The sequence below is a fragment of the Lissotriton vulgaris genome, chromosome 5, assembly GCF_964263255.1.
Source record: "Lissotriton vulgaris chromosome 5, aLisVul1.2, whole genome shotgun sequence".
NCBI classification, from domain to species: domain Eukaryota; kingdom Metazoa; phylum Chordata; class Amphibia; order Caudata; family Salamandridae; genus Lissotriton; species Lissotriton vulgaris.
Window position 1 is genome coordinate 1,485,558,928 of NC_141693.1, and position 19,935 is coordinate 1,485,578,862.

Sequence of the window (19,935 nt, forward strand, 5' to 3'; positions counted from 1 at the left end):
AAAAGAGACTCAGCAATTGCTTGTAAAGTGGTTACAGAACGTCAGGGGCATGGAGAGGTAGAAATGAAGGTTGGTGGTTTTCCCACCATATACACGGTTAAGTTTGTGGCGTATCAACTTCCAGAAAAGGCACAAATGCAATTTCTGCATTGAAATATCACAATTGTTTTGATGGGCAAGGAATGGGGTGCTAAAGTAAAGATAAGCAGACGCAATTGTTGGCAGTTAAATGTATGAGGAAGTTGCAAAAGGTTGGGTTAATAAACTAAATATATCTCATTTAGATGTGCAATGTAAGAAATCTTGGAAACAGCACTGCACAGTCACCAGCTTAAATTCCTTGAACAAACTCAGCTTCATCCTCTAAATTTCGATGAGTCTACAACAAGCTATGAATTTTAAGAGACTCTGTCCCACCTATGAAAGATTCGATCCACTATCCACTATCCACTATCCTCCTGGCTATTCCTGAGGGTTATGCCTTACAGAAGCTGGATAGAGTACGACGCAGAGGAGGTGGACTGGCCATTCTTTTTAAGTCCGCACTCTCCTGCACTATAAAATCTCTATCGACTCCCTCAGACGCTTTTGAGGCCCTATACTTTTGTATTGTGAATGCCCCCTCGAGCTCCTTCACTGGAATTCTTCTATACAGACACCCAGGATCTAGAACCAATTTCTGCTCGGAGCTTTTCAGAATTCTGGAACCATATTTTGGCAGATCTCACTTTACCATCCTAGGTGACACGAATTTTCATCTAGAGGACTTGGCTTCTAAGGATACATCTTCCCTAGTCAACTCCTTGGAATCATGTGATTTTGTCCAAAGAGTGATCCATCCTACTCACAAGGCTGGCCACATCCTTGATGGGATATTCTCTAATGATCCCAGATTAACTGTTGGCGTTCCTGTGCCGATAGTCTGGTCTGATCATTTAGCCATTCCCTTGTCCTTGGACATACCCAGTACTGAGGTCAAGGTGGGGACTATCAAGAAATGTCTCAAAAGAAGCTTTAAGAATTTTACGAATGAGGCCTTGGCCCCCTTTATTCGTAGCACTAATATTACATCCCAGCGGATGGTAGATGAGACGGCTCTAGAACTCGCTGACTCCATCACCAAAGCAGTTGATGAGTTAGCGCCTGCCTCACTCAAACATGTGGCACGGCAGAAGCCGACAGCCCCTTGGTTCACGGAAGAATTGAGACTCCTCAGGCAAAAATGTAGAAGGAAGGAGCGATGTTGGCGCAAGTCTTGGGATCCCAGAGATCGAGAAGTCTACAAGGACCTGTTACGAGTTTACAAAAATAGGGTCATCAAGGAGAAACAGGATTATTTTACCAACCTAACCTGTTCTCTCACGTCTTCTAAAGAGCTTTTCAAGATCGTTGACTCCTTATGCACACTCCAGGTTCCCGACCCCGTGGTTGCTTCACAGGAGCTATGTAATAACATCTCTGATTTCTTCTATAAAAAAAATAGATGACATCTATGTGGCTCTTCAATCACAGAGGAACACTCTCAGTGAGGAAGACCTCTCCCGAGTTAAACATCTGGAATCCTGGGATGCGGTTTCACCCCAAGTCTTGAACCAATTTCCCTTGCTCTCATTGGAGGGTCTCAACCTCCTATTAGACAAAACGAAATCTGCTTCCCCTTTGGATCCAGTCCCTTTGAGAATACTAAAGGACTGTAGGGACATCATTCTTCCTCCATTGTTGGAAATCATGAATGGAGCTCTGGAGCAAGGTATCTTCCGGGTGGCATGGAAGAGGGCTATTGTAAAACCTCTCCTTAAAAAGCCTACCCTTGACCCTGGTCTATTGAAGAACTTCAGGCCTATATCCCTTTTGCCGGCCCCTGCCAAAATGTTGGAGGCCCATCTGAACTACCATCTTTCCAGCTTTCTGGATGCTTCAGGATTCTTGGACGGGTCCCAACATGGCTTTAGAAAGCTACACAGCACAGAGTCTGCATTGACGAAAGTCGCGGATAACATCCGTCGGAAAGTCGATCTGGGACAGACTACCGTGCTAGTTCTGCTGGATCTTACAGCAGCATTTGATACCCTGTCTCCCGGTACTTTAACATCTAGGTTAAGGGAGGCAGGGGTAGCAGGACCGGCCTTGAGTCTCCTGAACTCCTTTCTTCATCAGCGAGAGCAGCGAGTGATGCTTGGGGATCACCTCTCCCCTGTTAAGTCGTTGCAATGTGGGGTGCCACAGGGGTCGGCATTGAGTCCGACCCTGTTCAACATCTACGTGGCCCCCCTTGCAAGACTGGTAAGATCTCAGGGGATGGAGGTAGTGTCGTATGCCGACGACACGCAGATTATGGTGTCCCTGACCCACTCCGTGAATGTCACCGCGTCCAACTTCAAGTCCTGTATGCAACTTGTTGCAGACTGGATGATTCTCAACTCATTAAAGTTGAACGGTGACAAAACGGAGGTCCTGGTCTTTGGCAAAGACCAGGAACTGTGGTCAGGTGAGTGGTGGCCCTCATCTTTAGGCATCTGCCCCACACCCACACTATCTGCCAGGAACCTAGGCGTCATCTTCGACACTCGGCTCTCTATGGAATTGCAGGTGAATAGGACGGTGGCCACCTGTTGGGGTGTCATCAGGATTCTGAAAAGAATCGCGTACTATCTTTCCCCACAGGCACGAAAACAGGTTGTGATCGCCCTCGTTGGCTCAAGGCTGGATTATTGTAATTCACTCTACGCCGGGGCCAACAAGGGCCTTCTCCAACGCCTGCAGGTTGTGCAAAATGCCGCGGCGCGCTTCGTTCTGGCCTTGCCGTGGATGTCCTCTGCGACCTCGGCAAGGAAGAATCTCCATTGGCTGCCTATCCCTTTCAGAGTCTCTTTTAAACTTCTTTGTTTGACTTATAATGCCTTGAAGGCAGGCCCGACTGATGCCCTAGGCTCTTTGCTCTCTAGGTATGTTCCAATCAGATGCCTTCGCTCGTTAGAGCTTAATCAACTGGTAGTCCCTCGCGCTAGGACGGCAAGATGGGGGAGCAAGGCCTTCTCCATTCTTGCACCTCAACTCTGGAACACTCTTCCCTTGGAGATCAAACAACAGCCCTCACTTGATCTTTTCAAGAAAGCTCTGAAAACTTGGTGTTTTACCAAAGCCTATCAGTGAGCTCCTGTCTCTGTCTGCCCGCAGCTAATTTTGAGTTAGGCGCCTTGACGCCCACTGGGCATAGTAGCGCGTTTACAAATCATATTTCATTCATTCATTTCTTGTTTTAGCTCCCACTCAGATGATGAGTTTGTCTTCTTAACATGTCCGTTTTAGGCTTTTCTACCCCTGACAGGTGTATTACCACAAGTGTTATACTCTCTGAATGGCCAATTTCCATTTATCCTATGCTAGTTAGGGCTTAACATATGATCTTGCCTCTTGGTAGAGGTAAAACATGGGGGGTAGTACTGTCCGTCTGGATTTGTACGGTCCTCCCTATAATTTGTGTTTGAAAGTGTTTCAGGCCTACTTAGACTTAAGTTCTAGCACATTTATGTGTTTCATTGATTCCTTGGGGCTTCATCTCTACAGACTTCTGAAGTTCAGTTTACTCACGTGGGCTCCCCACCCCATGTTGAACAGTGCATTAGAGTTGACAATGGGCCACTTGATGGTTGCAGACCTCTCCATCGTCCTCTTCACCATCTCAGCTCTTTGGCGCCCTCTAGTTTGATGGGTGAGCCATGATGGCTGGTGTGTTAGCTCTCTTCTGTGCACTAGTCAGAATGATGGAGTGAGCAGTAACACTGTCCATGATGTAGGCCAGATCCTAGGTAGAATATATGTTTTGTTTTCCCTCCATGGAAGTGACCCCCCGTCCCCTGCTTGGCAGCAGCACGTTGTCTAAATGTTTCCCATCCCTGGTTGAGCACACTGGGCAGCATAGGAAGGAACTTACTGTAGGGTGGTCTTTCTTTCCAGGTTTTGGGAACAATCAGTTGGAATTCTACTCTTATTGAAATTTGCTCTTTGCCAGTGCTATTTTGTTGGAGGGCCTTAAAAATCTGCTTTTTTAGCACTGGCCTACACGCATGTATCTCTACCTTTGGGCTGCAGCATATCTCAGCGCCAAGAGACTCCAACTATAGTGATAGAGCGCTTTACTCCCAAATAAATAACCTGAATTCATCTTTTGTGAAGGCAGTAGTGTCTCCAGCAGGATGTTTATCTTCTAACTGGACTCCATATATGCCTGCTGCTTTTTTCACTAGGGCATTGTGTACTGCTATGCCGTTGGGAGATAAAGGCTTCAAAGGGTATGTGTCGATTCCCTTCCTCAGGTGAACTGGTGTAAAGGTCTTGCCATGCCTCTGCGGTTGTTTGCAGCTGCTGGAATTGAACCTGCTCATATATGACCTTTTCCTAGGCTTCCCTGTACTCGAAAATAATCTTCCTCCGGTTACTCTTGAGGTTCAGATGTTAACGGAGGTGCCAGTTAGGTTTGTTCCTCTTCATAGGTTTTCTCCCTCTGAAATATTGAAGGAGTTTGGTAGGCCTCTAACTCCTTCTTACTGCTTATTAGAGCCTCCATTGATCCCCTTTGAAAGTCAGGCAAGTTCTGAAGGTTTACCACCAACAGTGTCTTTCGACTTTGACCTGTGGGGTTTGCTGACTTAACTTACCCTCAATCGCTAGTGGCTCTGTTCCACTTTGCCTCTAGGAGGTGTTGCAGTGTGCATCATAGTGTCTGTACTTTAACAACCTCTTTGGAATCTTCTCACTCTACCTCAATGACTTCCCTGGTTTTGGAGACTTCCTCCTGTTGACGCTTTCTTTCTTCCTTTTGGACTATCTCACGGCTAGGAAGCCCAAGGCACTTGTGTGAACCATGTTTCTGTGTCTGTGACATGACGTATTGACCCCACCTTTGGTTTCTTCCTTGGTCTTCAAGGTATTGGCTGGGACACTGTGCACACGTCACACCCATCTGTGCTGTGAACCTTTGTTAAACGGAGGTTGCAGACTTCACAGCTATCTTTCTAGGCAAACTTGTGGTAACATGGATTCATAACAGTTTCACATTATGCAACCCACGTGGCTGAGGTCTTTTTTTAGGAAGAATCGTTCCACTTTCAGTGTTAAGTTGATTCGCATTTTCCCTCAACGTTGGATGACAGCTGTGTTACTTTTTCCGTTAAACAGTGGTCTTTTGGTGTTTCTTAAAAAAATGGGCTTCCTCTTCTTCCACTAAGGAGTGCTCAACAGTGCCTCCAGACCTAATTGTGGAAAAAATTATTTGAATATGGCATTGACCCAGAGGGGCTTCTGGAGCATACATCTGACATCCAATGAGGGACATGGCACTAAAGGGTGAATGACGCCCACCAACAAAAGAAAACTGCAAAATACAACTTCGGATTCAGACACAAGATGGAGGAATAGAACAATGCAAGTGAATCCAGAAAAGATTCAAGATCAAAACTGAAAAGCATTTCTGTTCTTGTACAAATTAAAGGCACACTAGAAATTAAAACAAGCATTTACAATGCAATAGGTCTCGCAATTACATTGTTTGAGCTATTGGCATTTAAAATGGTATTGTCCTTTACAACGCCATTACTTGATTAAATCTTCACGAAGGGGGAAAAAACAATGTCTTTTACCCCCTGTTGACCCATGCAAAGCTCATCAGCATGTGCCAGTCATAAAAAGCAATATCTGACAATCGCAACTTAAAAATTTTGCAACAATTCTATAGTTTCACCGATAATCTGGTGCCTGATCACGTTGGGTCAGCAAAAGCACTGCAAAGCTCGGGCACTACCCTGTCACCCAATTCATGTAATAAACACAAACTGACTTATAAATGTTATCCATGACTCATCTCGAATCTTGCACACTACAGTAGACTCCCAAACATGCTTTTCCCAACTTTTCTGTTTCTTCCTACTCATCCAGCCAACAGGTACACATGCCCCAGCTACTTACATCTCACACCTTCCATTAGATAGTTCATACACACATAAGTATATACTAAAGTATATACAAGAGGTTTCGAATGCTTGACCTAAAAAGGACTATAATGCCTCCACCTGCATCATTTTGTAGGCATGTGCAACAAGCATGTGTGTGCCTACAAAATGGCGTGGCCCCTTTTTCAGTTTATTTACCAACCTAAGTAGGGTCAGTGAATAAAAAAATGTTTTTTGTTTTATTTTTAAGTGCGAGGGTGGAGAATTAACATTACGTTTTCTGATGTGGAAAGAAGAATATGGGGGGGGGGGGGTGGGTGGGTTACGGTGAAGCAACACATGGGCAGAATCAACACGGAAAGCCTGGAGACCGAGAGTGCGTGGATGGGAAAAGCAATATGGAGGGTGGGTGAAAGCATTAAGGCGAGAGAGAGGAATGTGGAGCTGTTGAGTGGAAGTATACGGGCGAGAAATCAACATGTGGGGAGAAGCACACAAGGGCGAACACACCATGGAGGGGAGTGGGGGAGAAGAGCAGGACAAAAGCGAAAAAATGTAGGGTTTGGGGGTGAAAGTTCAAATGTATATGTATGGTGAGCTGTCGGGATAAAGGCAGGAAGTAAACGCAACATGCCACAGATGATGAAGATTGCAAATGCTACTTACCAGTATGCATCTGTTCTTGGCATGTAGGGCTGCGGACATTCATATCTGTGCATAGATCGCCGCCTAGTGTTGGGTCCGGATGATTGCACATTGTTCTCCTGGAAGAGTCTTCGAAGTATCACGAGATAGGTGGCTCCTCCCCTGGACTACAGTGTGCATGGGCATCGCCTCCATCCCCAGATTGTTTTTAGCCATTGGCAGAGATGGAGTGAAGTATGTGAGTGATGCCTATGCTGCGAGCAGATATATGAATATATATATATGTATGAAGACTGCAGCTGCTACAGGCGCCGGGGAGGAGGGTGGGCGATATGAATGTCAGCAGCCCTACATGCCAAGAACAGATGCATACTGGTAAGTAGCATTTGTAGTTCGAGGCATGTGGGCTGCTAAATTCATATCTGTGCATAGAATACATAGCAGTCCTCCCATTATTGGCGGCCGCCCGTGCCAGCTGCAGCAGTCTGAAAAAGTGTCCTGAGAACAGCCTGACCAACAGCTGCTTGCTGTTTGGAATGCACGTCTACACAGTAATGTTTAGTGAAAGTATGTGTGGTAGACCATGTGGCTGCCCTACAGATATCTTCTAAGGGAATATTACCTAAGAAAGCCATAGAGGCCCCCAGCTTCCTGGTGGAGTGGGCTCTTGGTGGGATTGTGAGAGTGCGCTTGGCCTTAGCGTAGCAGATCTGAATGCATTTTACAATCCACCTAGCGATCCCAGCTTTGGAGATAGCGTTTCCCTTGTGGTGTGAGGCAAAAGCAACAAAAAGCTGCTTGGTCTTACGAAAATCCTTGGTCCTGTCAATGTAGTACATTAAGGCTCTTTTCACGTCAAGGGTGTGGAGCATCCGCTCCGCCAGTGACTCTGGGTTTTGAAAGAACACTGGCAACTCAATTGTTTGGTTTATATGGAATTGAGATACAACCTTGGGTAAGAATTTGGGGTTGGTGCGGAGCACCACCCTGTTAGCGTGTACTTGGAAGAAAGGTTCTTGGATGGTGAGCGCCTGCAATTCGCTAACCCTCCGTAGCGATGTGATTGCTACTAAGAAAGCGACCTTCCAAGTCAGAAACTGAAGCTCACAAGAGTGCAGTGGCTCAAAGGGAGGACCCATCAGCCTTGTAAGAACCACATTGAGGTTCCATTCTGGAGCTGGTGGTGTCCGTGGTGGAATGACCCTTTTGAGTCCTTCCAGAAAAGCCTTGATAGCAGGGACCTTAAAAAGTGACAAGTGGTGCCTATTCTGAAGGTATGCTGCCATAGCAGACAAGTGAATGCGGATGGAAGAATACGCCAAATTGCATTGGTACAGGTGGAACAAGTAGCAAATGATGTTCTGAATGGAAGCATCCAGCGGGTCAATGTCGTGGTTGACACAGTAGATGACAAATCGCTTCCATTTGGCCGCATAACACGCTCTAGTAGTGGGCTTTCTCGCCTCCCGAATGATGTCCATGCAATCGGGGGGAAGATTGAGGTAGCCAAACTCTAGGACTTCAGGAGCCAGATCGCCAGGTTGAGCTGTTGCGGATCTGGGTGCTGAATGTCGCCATGGCTCTGCGTCAAAAGGCTGGGAGTGAGATGAAGCCTTTGATGCGGTACCACGGACAGTTCCAGAAACGTGGTGTACCATGGTTGGCGAGCCCACGTTGGAGCAACCAGGATGAGAGTCATCGAGTGCTGCCTGAGCTTGCGTGCGACCAGCGGTATCAGAGGTGCTGGGGGAAAAGCGTATGCAAATCTGCCTGACCAGTTCATCCACATCGCATTGCCCTGTGATTGCGGGTGTGGGAACCTGGCGGCGAAGCTTCGGCATTTTGCGTTCTCCTTTGTGGCGAACAGGTCTATCTCTGGATGACCCCACTTTTGGAAGTACGGTTGGAGTACTGATGGATGTATCTCCCACTCGTGCATCTGATGGCTGTGCCTGCTGAGCAGGTCCACCATCTGGTTGTCTTTGCCCGGGAGATGCTCTGCCATGAGGAAGATGTTCCTCTGAATGGCCCACTTCCACATGCTCTGAGCCAGATGAGACAGCTGCGGAGAGTGTGTGCCTCCCTGTTTCTGAATGTAGTACATGGCTGTCATGTTGTCCGTCCGGATCAACACGACCTTGTTGCACAGGTGTACTTTGAATGCCTTCAAGGCCAGGAAGATTGCCATCAGTTCCAATACATTGATGTGCATCTTCTTCTGCTGTAGTGTCCATAGTCCCTGCACTGTGTAGTGGAGTACATGAGCTCCCCATCCCTGGAGAGAGGCGTCCGTTGTCAGGATAATCTGTGGCACAGGCTCCTGGAATGGTCGGCCCTTGCAAAGGTTTTGTGGATTCCACCAATGCAGAGAGTTGTACGCCCGACCGCTCACCAACACTAGGTCTGTCAGCTGCCCATGAGCCTGAGTCCACTGACGTGCCAGGCACTCCTGAAGCGGACGCATATGTAGTCTCGCGTGCGGGACAATGGAGATGCAGGAGGCCATCATGCCTATCAACTGCATGAACACTTTCGCTGGAAGCGAGTGCTGGGGCCTGAATCGTAGGATCAGCGTTTGGATACTGGCGATTCTCACTGAATTTGGCTGCGCAGTGGCTGCCAGAGTGTTTATCGTCGCGCCCAGATACTGCCGTACATGGGCGGGCTGGAGATGGGATTTTGGGTAGTTCAGAGAGAATCCCAGATCGTGCAGGAGATGAATGGTGCGGGACACATGTTCGGCGCACTGCTGTTCCGTTTTTGCCTGAATGAGCCAGTCGTCCAGATAAGGATAGACGTGGACGTTTTGGCGTCGTAGATGCGCCGCCACAGTCGCCAGGCACTTTGTAAAGACCCTTGGCGCTGTGGTGACCCCGAACGGCAGAACCCTGAACTGGTAATGCTGGTCTTGAATCGTAAATCTGAGATACTTTCTGTGGGAAGGATGCAGGGGGATATGAAAGTATGCATCTTTTAGATCCAGCGTAGCCAGGAAGTCCCCCTGCTGAAGCAGAGGGAGTACCTGCTGTAACGTGAGCATATGGAAGTGCTCCGAGAGAATGTACCAGTTGAGGGGCCTGAGGTCCAGGATGGGCCTGAGGGATCCGTCCTTTTTGGGGATTAGAAAATACAGGGAGTAAACCCCTGTTCCCCTTTCCTGCAGAGGGACGAGCTCTATTGCCCCTTTTTGCAGCATGACGAACTTCCTGCTGCAACAAGTGCAAGTGCTCGCCGGACATAGGACAGCTTCTTGGAGGTATGTTTGGTGGAGTGGAAGTAAGTTCCAGACAGTAACCGTACTGGATAAGAGACTTGACCCACCTGTCCGTGGTGATGGATTTCCACGCGGGCAGGAACTGCTGGAGTATCCCCCCGACCGGTGTTGTATGGTCGGGGGGCAGTGACAAGACGTCACTGCTTGTTGGCGGTGGTGGACCTGGAGCTGTTGTTTCCACGGCCCCTGCCCTTGACGTTGTTGCCTCTGTAGCCACCTCTACCTTTGTTGGTGTAAGAGGTTTGGGTATTACTCTTATAATACTGTGTGGACTGCGATGCCTGACCCCTTGAGGTGCCTCTGTAACTGGAGCGGCGAAAGCAACCACTCCGAAACTGCTGAGACTGGAGGGCCCCCATAGACTTGGCAGTGTCTGTATCTTTTTTCATCTTTTCCAGGGTCGCATCCACCTCTGGGCCGAAGAGGTGGTCAGGATTAACTGTTTGGTTCAGGATGGTTGTTTGTATATCCGGTTTGAAACATGATATCCTAAGCCATGCGTGTCTTCTTAGCAACACGCTAGTGTTGATGGCCCTGGAGGCTGTATCAGCCACGTCCAGCGCACACTTGATGAAGCGTTTGTGATGAGCTTTCCCTCCTGAATTAACATTTCTCCTGCCTCCTTGTACTGGTCAGGCAAGTGTTGCAGTAGTGTTTCTAAGGTGTCATAATGAGCCCTATCGTAGCGTGCAAGTAGGGCCTGTGTGTTTGAGATTCGCCAAATATTAGCTGCCTGTGCAGCAATCCGTTTCCCTGAGGCCTCAAATATTTTGGACTCTTTGTCTGGGGGAGGAGCGTCACCAGTGGTCTGCGAGTTCGCCCTCTTTCGTGCGTTGGATACAACCAACGAGTCCAGTGGCAAGTGTCCCTTGATGTATGTTGGATCCGAGGGCGCTGCCTTATATTTCTTATCAATGCGAGGATTGATGACACGCGCCCGAGTGGGCTCCTTGAAGACCTCCGTCGCATTGCTTCAGCACTCCCTTGAGCATTGGCAGTGTCTTGACTGACTTTTCAGCCACTGAGAAAGTGTCAAACAAAAAGTCCACATCCACAGGATCCGAGTGCAGCTCGACATCATGGTTAGCCGCAGCTCTCTCAATCAAAGCGTTGAAGGCTGCTGAGTCCTCCGTCGGTGAGGTTTTTGCCGCAAAAAGCTGCGGTTCCTGACCCGACTGCGGGTCCTCTGGGTCGCCTGCGGCAGACCAAAGTTCATGTTCCTCCTCCTGATCCGAGTACGCCGGATAGTTGTACTCGACGTCTTCATCGTCAGCATCCCCTGCAGTGGAACGCATTGGCGAGCGTTCTAAAGCTTGTGGAGACGTAGGCTCTATTGGGACCTAAGTACCCGCAGAATCCTTCTTATTTTTGAGAGGAATCCGAAAATGTTCCAACACCGGCTCCATGGTGATTTTTCTTTTGAGGAGAGACAGTTTCCCAGTATTGGCGTCGATGATGACCTCTCGACCCTCTTCCTCTGCAAGTGGCTGGAGCCGAGGCTTCGACACCACTAATGCCGCTTTGGGCGTTGATACCTCCTTCGAGGGCACGCCTGCCCCATGCTTCGGAGCGAAAGCCTTCGGCGTCGACTTTGGCGGCAGGGTAAAGCGGATAGGCGTCTGCGCCTTCGCGGGCTTAGGTGTGTGCTTCGGCGCCACATCTCCTGGTTCGGGAACCACAGTGTCCTTCCGAAGCCGTTGCAGGGATTCCGCAACCTTTTTGGTTAAGGCTGGAGAGGGCTTGACCGGCTCGAGCGATCTCCCCGAGTCGGGAGTCGGTTCGGCGAAAGGCACCTTCTTCGGAGCCGACACATCACGTTCCTTGTCCCCGACGGCCGGCGCCGGCGAAGCCTGGGCCACGGCATCGCCTTGACGCTTCTTCTGAGCCTTCTTCGGGTCATCGACCACGACCATCTTCGGCGCCGACGCAGCCGCGTCGGTCGACTTCGCCTTCGGCGTCGACCCTGAGGGCTTCGGGTCGGCCATTTTGGCGTGGCTCTTCAAGTCAGCCATCTTGAATTGTTTGGAAGTTGACGACTCCAGAGCCTTCTGCACCAGTGCAGCTTTCACTTTCGGTTTCGAAACCGGGGGAGTGGATCCCAATGGCTTCACTTTCATTTTTGTTAACGGGAGTGGCGCATCAGAAATGTCCGTGACCGGGCCCGGAGGCGGGGCTGTTGGACTAGTAACGAGGTCTTGGGTAAGGCCCGAAGGCGATTCCTCGACCTGGGCCGCATGAATGGGGTTGACCCCTGAGTCAGTTCGGGGATGCTCTTCCTCCGAGCTATCCCCCACGGTGGCAATGGCCCTATCGTCGTCCCCTACCTCGTCGCCGGCTTCGTCAAAGTCCTCATCACCCACGTCGTAGGCATCCCCCTCGGACGTGGGACTAGAGTCCGAAACCTGTATGGCGTCGTCGTCTTCAACAAATTCCTCGAAGATGTTGTCTGGCGGGGGCGCCGGGGTAGCCGATAACTGGGCCTGGAGTCTAGCGGCCCGACGAATCTTGAGAGTCTTCTTACACCGGAACTTCGAGCAGGCCATACATCTGGCCTCGTCATGGTCCGGTGACAAACATTTGTTGCACACAGGGTGCACATCGAGGTGTGAATACTTGGAGGTGCACACCGGGCACCTCTTGAACGGAGTTCGTTCCATGGCTGGAGCGTAGAGTAGGCCCGTCCGCGCCGAGAGCACGCGGATGGGTAGCAAGAGTTCGGAGCTGAGAAACAGACAAGAAACTCGAACGAAACGATACCGACGCTCAGCCTAAAGACCTTTTGGTCTCGAGTTAGAAAAGTTTAACAACTATCGATTCCGACAGAGGGAACCGAAACACATCCGAACCCAATGGCGGAAAAAAACAATCTGGGGATGGAGGCGATGCCCATGCGCACTGTAGTCCAGGGGAGGAGCCACCTATCTCGTGATACTTCGAAGACTCTTCCAGGACAACAATGTGCAATCATCCGGACCCAACACTAGGCGGCGATCTATGCACAGATATGAATTCAGCAGCCCACATGCCTCGAACACGGCTTTTACCATCTGAAAAACAAATGTACAACCACAGGGAGAGAGGGGACAGGGGGGTTGCTTGAGCTCTCCCTGTGGGTGGGGGAGGGGTCAGGAAAGGGACAGACGTGTTTTATTTCAGTGCATGGTAGAGAGAATGCAGAGCCCGAGAGTGGCAGGGCATGAGAGGGAAGACAGAAGAGTGAGACGGAGAGATCGAGGCTGCAAGAAAGATGGACCAGGCGGAGTAAAATGAAATAGAGGAAGGGAAAGGGAGAAGTGGTGAAATAAGGAGGTAAGCGAGAGAGAGTGTGAAAAAAGAGTGAAGGGAGAACTGCGTGTGTGTGGGGGGCTGGGGGGGACGGGGTGGGTGGAGAGTCAAGCTTGGCTAGAGGAGGAGAAGGTAAGTACCCCAGACTCAAGGGAGTGTGTAAAACTTTCGGGCTCTGTTCTGTGCTTGCTGTCACTGCAGTCCGTGTTTTTCCAGACTGCAGTGACAGCAGGCACATCGAAGTGCACATGCTCACACTGCTCACTTCTCACCAGTGGAGAAGTTACGTCACGACATCATGCCAGGTGAGCATTGTAGGGGAAGGGAAATCCTTTAAAGAGTCTTTTTTCTCTCTCTGGATTTCCCTTCTCTCTTTGAAACTCGGGAGCAGCAACAGACCGGGTGTCACCAGGGCTCCAAGTGGAAGCTTTTTCAATATTCTATACAACAATCCATAGTTGCTGCTTATTTATCTACTGCAACCAACAACCATTGACTAAGCGAATAGTCCTGGCTTCTTGTAGGTATGTTACTTGTATCATATCTATATGCAATGACAGAAACATCAAAATAAAAGTCGGGCGGCACACTAGGCTAAGCACAGATTTTTTATTTTAAGTGTTTTTAAGCAACGCCCTTAATTACATTGGCCACGCCCCTTTGAGAGACCCTCCGGTTTTTTCATTCCACTTAAAGCCCTGGACTGCAGTAATGAGAGAGAGCGAACCACTCTCACTGTGGACAGTGCCGACTCTGAGGGTTATGACCATGGGTCAGGCAATGCAGGAATAAGGTGTGAAGAGCCATCCACTACCTGTGTCACCCACTGTGACAACAATTGACTAGACTAGGGCTAGAGCTCAGTCAACTGGACACGCCCCCAACAGTGCACCCCCTACCACCAAAAAGTTTGCTGAGACTCTCGCTAACACTGACAGCCCACTACGGGCAATGGCAGTCCACACCTGATGTAATAGTCCCTGAGGTACAGCAGCTAAGCGAGCGCCACTACCGCAAGGACGAGCAATCTCTTACCTGCCCGCAGCCCCTGCAATCCTTTCCGAAGATGGCGACAGACCATCTAAGCAGTTACTGGGGTGGAGCAGAGCAAGAAACAGCCGCCAACAACCGGAACACTGCGCACATGCATCACAGAAGGTAAAGGTGCATGCGACTTCATAGACTACCAACACACTCCCAGCATTTCGACAACCCACGTGACCGGAAACGAACTGTGTATCTGTCACCCTTGGCATTCATGTGATATTACATGGTACTACACTTCCTAGCAACGTATGTGATACGAAGTAGAATGCAGAAGTACGACTGCATAGTGTTTGTTTCCTCACAGCTACGCGCCCTGACGAGACAGGCAAAGTTTGTATTTCATTGCGGCCCGATTTGCGAGCTACTGTTTTGGAGTGTGCTCTGCAATGTACAACTCCTGAAAACAAGTAGGCCGCGAAAGCGACCCCGCTAAGACCATGCTAGGGGGGCCATCTGTTTCTAATTAGCTAAGCCCATGCTAATTAGAAACAGGTGGCCCAGAAAAGAAAAGAAAATGCTTCACAACAGCTGTGAAGCAGACAAGCCTGTCTGGATGGGCCGTCTGAAAAGGAGAAAGGGCAGAGACTACAAAACCCCATTTCCAATGGCAGGCCACTATTTAGCATAAATGGTGACGTCAGCCAATGAAAATGAGGGATGGGGCTTCGAGCACACTTCTAAAATCTCCTCTCTAACTACATGTCTCGCCGAGCGAGAAGCGCATGCGCTGCAACGCTAGGCGAGACCCAAGAAACTGTGGGTGTGAACAATCTACCAACAATACTGTGAAGTATTTGGTTTGCAACAAGGCACAAATATTCCTGATTTACCAGATAATAAATGCAACTTCACTGCCAGTGCCCACAACTCAATTACATGGTCATAGCTAGACCCTTGATACATATTAGGCATTACATATCTTTTGAGAAAGAAAAATATAGATGCCCGAGAGGGTTGCACATGCCAGCAATACAACACGAGTGGATCAGTTGGGTTCAGACACACAGTAAAAGGAAGTCACCTATTTCCATCTTTACCACTCACCTCCGAGGTAACCTCTGTGTCTGTGTCATCACTCAGGCACTGTGAGTCTTCTAGGTCCTCCTCTTCCAAGCTTACATCAAGCAACTGTGGAGATAAACACAAAGATTAGGTGCTCATTTATGTGTGTGAATTAAGAAATATTTACCCAGCACCAACAGCCACCATATGTACCCGGTAGATCTTAACCTGAGGCTGCTGATCTTTTCACACAGAAATGCTATAAGTCTAAGCAACAAGAAAGGGCACTATATATCAAAGAAACTTAAAGACGAAGGTAAAAACTCCTATAAGGCACATGTAAAAACACTGAGCAAAAATGCTCCTAACTATAGGACTACAAGACATACAGCAGATATGGAACACCAAATCCAGACTAGTAATGCATGTGCTTTAACCACCTTAAGGAACCAAATACCCATAAACCTGTCAGTTGCAGTTTAATATTAGAACAAGTGAGATGGACAGAAACCCTGCCTTACTGAAAAGGCCAGGGATCAAAAGTGAAAGTCAGCTATGTTTTTCACTGCAAATGATTTCATAAAAGCTCAGCAGATAATACTTTTAACAAGTATAGATTTTTTTTTTTTTTTTAAAGGTCAAAATGCAATTACAGCTTAAGCACACAGATCCTTGAACAGCATTACCAAAACAAAAGTGATGAGGCATGGCAGAGCTTACCCACAACGCAGCTTTGAAATCCTTACAAAAGGAAACGTTGCTTACTAAGTACCACAAATGGATTTCTTTATGCTAATATGAACCATGAACTAAGCAGAAAACTACAGGCCTATAACCATGCTTCCTGGTCTGGGCAAGATATTAGAGAAGCACATTTTAACCACCAACAATCAGCCTTCCTGGAGAGGAATGCTCTTCATCCATCCCAAAGTGGGTTTGGTCCTGGCCACAGTACTTCAGGGCTGCATTCAATACAGTATATCATGCAGATTTGTAGCAGAGATTACGGAGTTCAAGAGTAACCAACTTGGCTTTAAAGTGGTTATTTTTTGGAAGATCAGAGCTTCCAGGTGCACGACAAACCGTTTGAGTCAGCCTCTACCTCTCAAGTGTGGGGTGCTGCAGGGCTCCTCGTTGAGCCACATGCTGTTCAATTTGTATGTTTGCCCACTTGGGGAGATTGCTCAATCTTTTGGTCGTTCACTTGCCATCTGTTTCGGCATTTTCAGAATGCTTAAAAAGATTTTAGAAATCCTACTAAATTCCACTCAGTGTACCTTTGTTCACGCTTTAGTTGGCTCTAATCTGGACTAGAAGAACGCACTTCATATGGGAAGCACATATTATGTATGAAATTGATTGCAGATAGAACAAAATGCAGCTGTGGGTCTTTTTAAGATAACTAGACACTAAGCACAAGTTACTTACTTGTGTAACAATATATCTGTAAGAGACATTAGTTAGTGATAGATCCCTTACCTTAGAATATGCCCAGACGTCAGACTGGATCTGGATGTTTTTCTGCTTAGCAGTACCTCTACGCACCAGTAGGTGGCGTCCTGCCGATCCGCGTACGTTACTGGCGCCGAGATGACGTCACAGAGTACCCATGCGCGCTGACGTCCGTTCTGTACACAACTATTCTGCGCCGAAACGCAGAGTCATGCAAGATACTGACAAATGGTGCATACAACTAGGGCCCTGAAAGGGGATTACCTTAACCCTAGTAATCAGTTCGCAGAACAGGGAGGATGGGTGGGGCGGTAAGAAATCTATCACTAACTAATGTCTCTTACAGATATATCGTTACACAAGTAACTTGTGCATCTGAAAGAGACACGTTAGTGATAGATTCCATACCTTAGACTAGATACCCCAGCAATACCAAACCCGGTGGTGGGGTTGCGAACACAATTACACCATAAAGTCACGGAGCACAGAATGGCCAAAGAAGCAGTCTCTCCGGACAGGACTGTCAAGGCAGTAGTGCTTGGTAAACGTGTGGAGCGAGGCCCACGTAGCTGCATGACAAATGTCCTGCAAGGCAGTAGTGGCTGCAGTTGCCCTGGTCGAATGGGCATGCAGCCCCACAGGAGGCTCCTTCTTGGCCAAGGAGTAACATGCTGTGATGCACAGAACGACCCACCGGGAGATGGTCCTTATGTGCACTGCCCGACCTCTTTTGGAGCCCACGTAGCCAACCAAGAGTTGATCATGCTGTGTACGCTACAGATAGAATGCAAGAGCACGTTTTGGGTCCAGTCGGTGGAGCCTCTCCTCTTCCCTTGAAGGATGCGGAAGCGGAAAAAGGTGGGCAAAGTGATCGTCTGCCTGATGTGGAAGGGCGTGACAACCTTTGGCAAGAAAGAAGGACGGGTCCTTAGAACCACCTTGTCCGGATGAACCGAAAGGAAAGGAGGTTTGGAAGAAAGAGTCTAGAGCTCACTGACTCTCCTGGCAGAGGTGATAGCAACCAGGAAAGCCGCCTTGAGAGTAAGAAGATGCAAGGGACAGTCATGAAGGGGCTCAAGAGAACGCACATCAAAAAAGTCAAGACCAGATTAAAGTCCCACTGAGGCATTATGAAGGGCGCAGGTGGGAACGTATGCGTAATGCCTTTAAGAAAACGGTTAACAACCAGGGACTTAAAAAGAGAAGGCTGATCTGGAAGCCGTAGAAAGGCAGAGATGGCCGAAAGATAGTCTTTGATAGTGCCCAGAGCAGGGCCCTGCTGGGCCAAAGAGAGAAGGAACAGAAGAACCTCAGAAAGAGGAGCAGAAAGGGGATCCACAGTCTTAGCTGTGCACCATGCCACAAATCTGTTCCACCTACAGGCGTACACAGTTTAAGTGGAGGGACGCCTGGCTGCCAAAATGACATCACAGACTTCGGGAGGAAGATTGAAAGGTGTCAACTGTCGCTGCTCAATCTCCATGCATGGAGGGGGAGGCTGGACAGGCTCAGGTGGAGGACCGTCCCCTGCTGCTGCGACAGAAGATCCTCTCGAAGAGGCAGGTGGATCAGGGGATCAATGCTCATACTGAGTAGCTCGGGGTACCAAACTCTTCGAGCCTAGTCCGGAGCCACAAGAATGACTTGGGCCCGGTCGTGCCTGATCTTCTTCAGCACTCTGGGCAGAAGTGTTATAGGTGGAAAGACGTACAACAGACTGTAGCTCCCCTCGCGACTAAAAGCGTCAACCGAGCAAGTGCCACCTTGGAAATTCCAACGCGCAGAACTGATGACATTGCACGTTCTCTTAGGTGGCAAATAGATCTAACCAAGGCTCTCCCCACTGCTGAAAGAGACACTTTCCGCCACGTCTGAGTACAGACGCCATTCGTGATCCATCAAGCACCGGCGGCTGAGTTTGACCACTGGTGATTCAGAGAGCCTGCCAGTTGTTGAACCACCAAGGTAATGCTTTGATGTTTCAGCCATGTCCAGAGACGCAGAGCCTCCTGACATAGGGTCCAGGACCCCACCCCGCCCTGTTTGTTGCAGTACCACATAGCGGTGGTGTTGTCCGTGAACACCTGCACTACACTACCCCAGGTAGAGGGAAGGAATGCCTTCAGTGCAAGTCGTATTGCCCGCAGCTCCAGAAGGTTGATATGGAGCTGGGACTCCGCCGGAGACTAGAGGCCTCTGATCTCCGCCTCTCCCATGTGGCCTCCCCATCCCAGGAGGGATGCATCTGTCACCACTGTGTGCTCCAGTTGGGGAAGGGAGAGAGATCTGCCACTGACCCAATCGCTGTTAGGGAGCCACCACTGCAACTGTCACGCAGCGCCCTCTGAAATTTGGATGTGATCGACCAGGTTGCCCTGATGCTGTGCCCACTGGAACTTCAGGTCCCACTGCAGAGCCCGCATATGCCACCTTGCATGTGTTCCCAGAAGGATGCAGGAGGACATCAGGCCCAGAAGCCGGAGGGACATCCTGACTGAAACCCGGGAAAGAGACCGAAAGAGTGGAATCATAGCCTGAATATCCTGGACTCGCTGCTCGAGAGGATAGACCCGAAACAGTGTCTAAGCCAGAAAAGCCCTGATGAAAGGGAGCTTCTGAGAGGGGCTCAGGTGCGACTTCGGCACGTTGATGGAGAACCCCAGCAAATGCAGGAGGTCAGTCGTAGTCTGGAGGTGGGAGACGACTGCCTGGGATGAGCCCACCTTCAACAGCCGTAGAAGTAGGGGAAGACTGACACCCCCGACCTGCGCAAATGAGCTGCGACCACGGCCATCACCTTCGTGAAAACCCGAGGGGCACTGGTAAGGCAGAAGGGGAGCACGGCAAACTGAAAATGCTCCTGACCTACCGTGACCCACAGGTAGCGCCGGTGGGCCGGCAGGACAGGGATGTGAAAATAAGCGTTCTAAAAGTCCAACGCTACTATCCAGTCTCCAGGATCCAGGGCAGCCAGGACTTGAGCCAGAGACAGCATCTTGAACTTCTCCTTCTGGAGGAAGCGATTTACATCCCAGAGGTCCAAGATGGGGCGCAGCCCCCCCCCCCCCCCCACCTGTGTCCTTCTTGGGGACCAGGAAGTAGTGGGAATAACAACCACTGCCTACTTCCTGATCAGGAATGCACTAGATGGCCCCCTTGGCCAGGAGGGCTGTGACTTCCTGGCGGAGAAGAGCCAAATGATCCCCCGACAGCCGGAGGAACTGAGGTGGCATGGCTGGGGGGGGGGGTGAGAAAGGGGAGTGAGTAACCAAGGCAAATTAT

At 49.3% G+C, this 19,935-nt stretch overlaps 1 protein-coding gene across 3 annotated transcripts in view; it reads right to left on the minus strand.

The window, feature by feature from the left end:
• The window catches only part of MDM4 (MDM4 regulator of p53), a 417,739-nt gene that overhangs the window by 37,764 nt on the left and 360,040 nt on the right, over positions 1-19,935 (minus strand). For all 3 annotated transcript variants that reach the window (XM_086923458.1, XM_086923459.1, XM_086923457.1), the window contains one exon: positions 15,244-15,327. In XM_086923458.1, the coding sequence (XP_086779584.1) occupies positions 15,244-15,327 (84 nt within the window). The remainder of the gene's footprint in view (positions 1-15,243; positions 15,328-19,935) is intronic.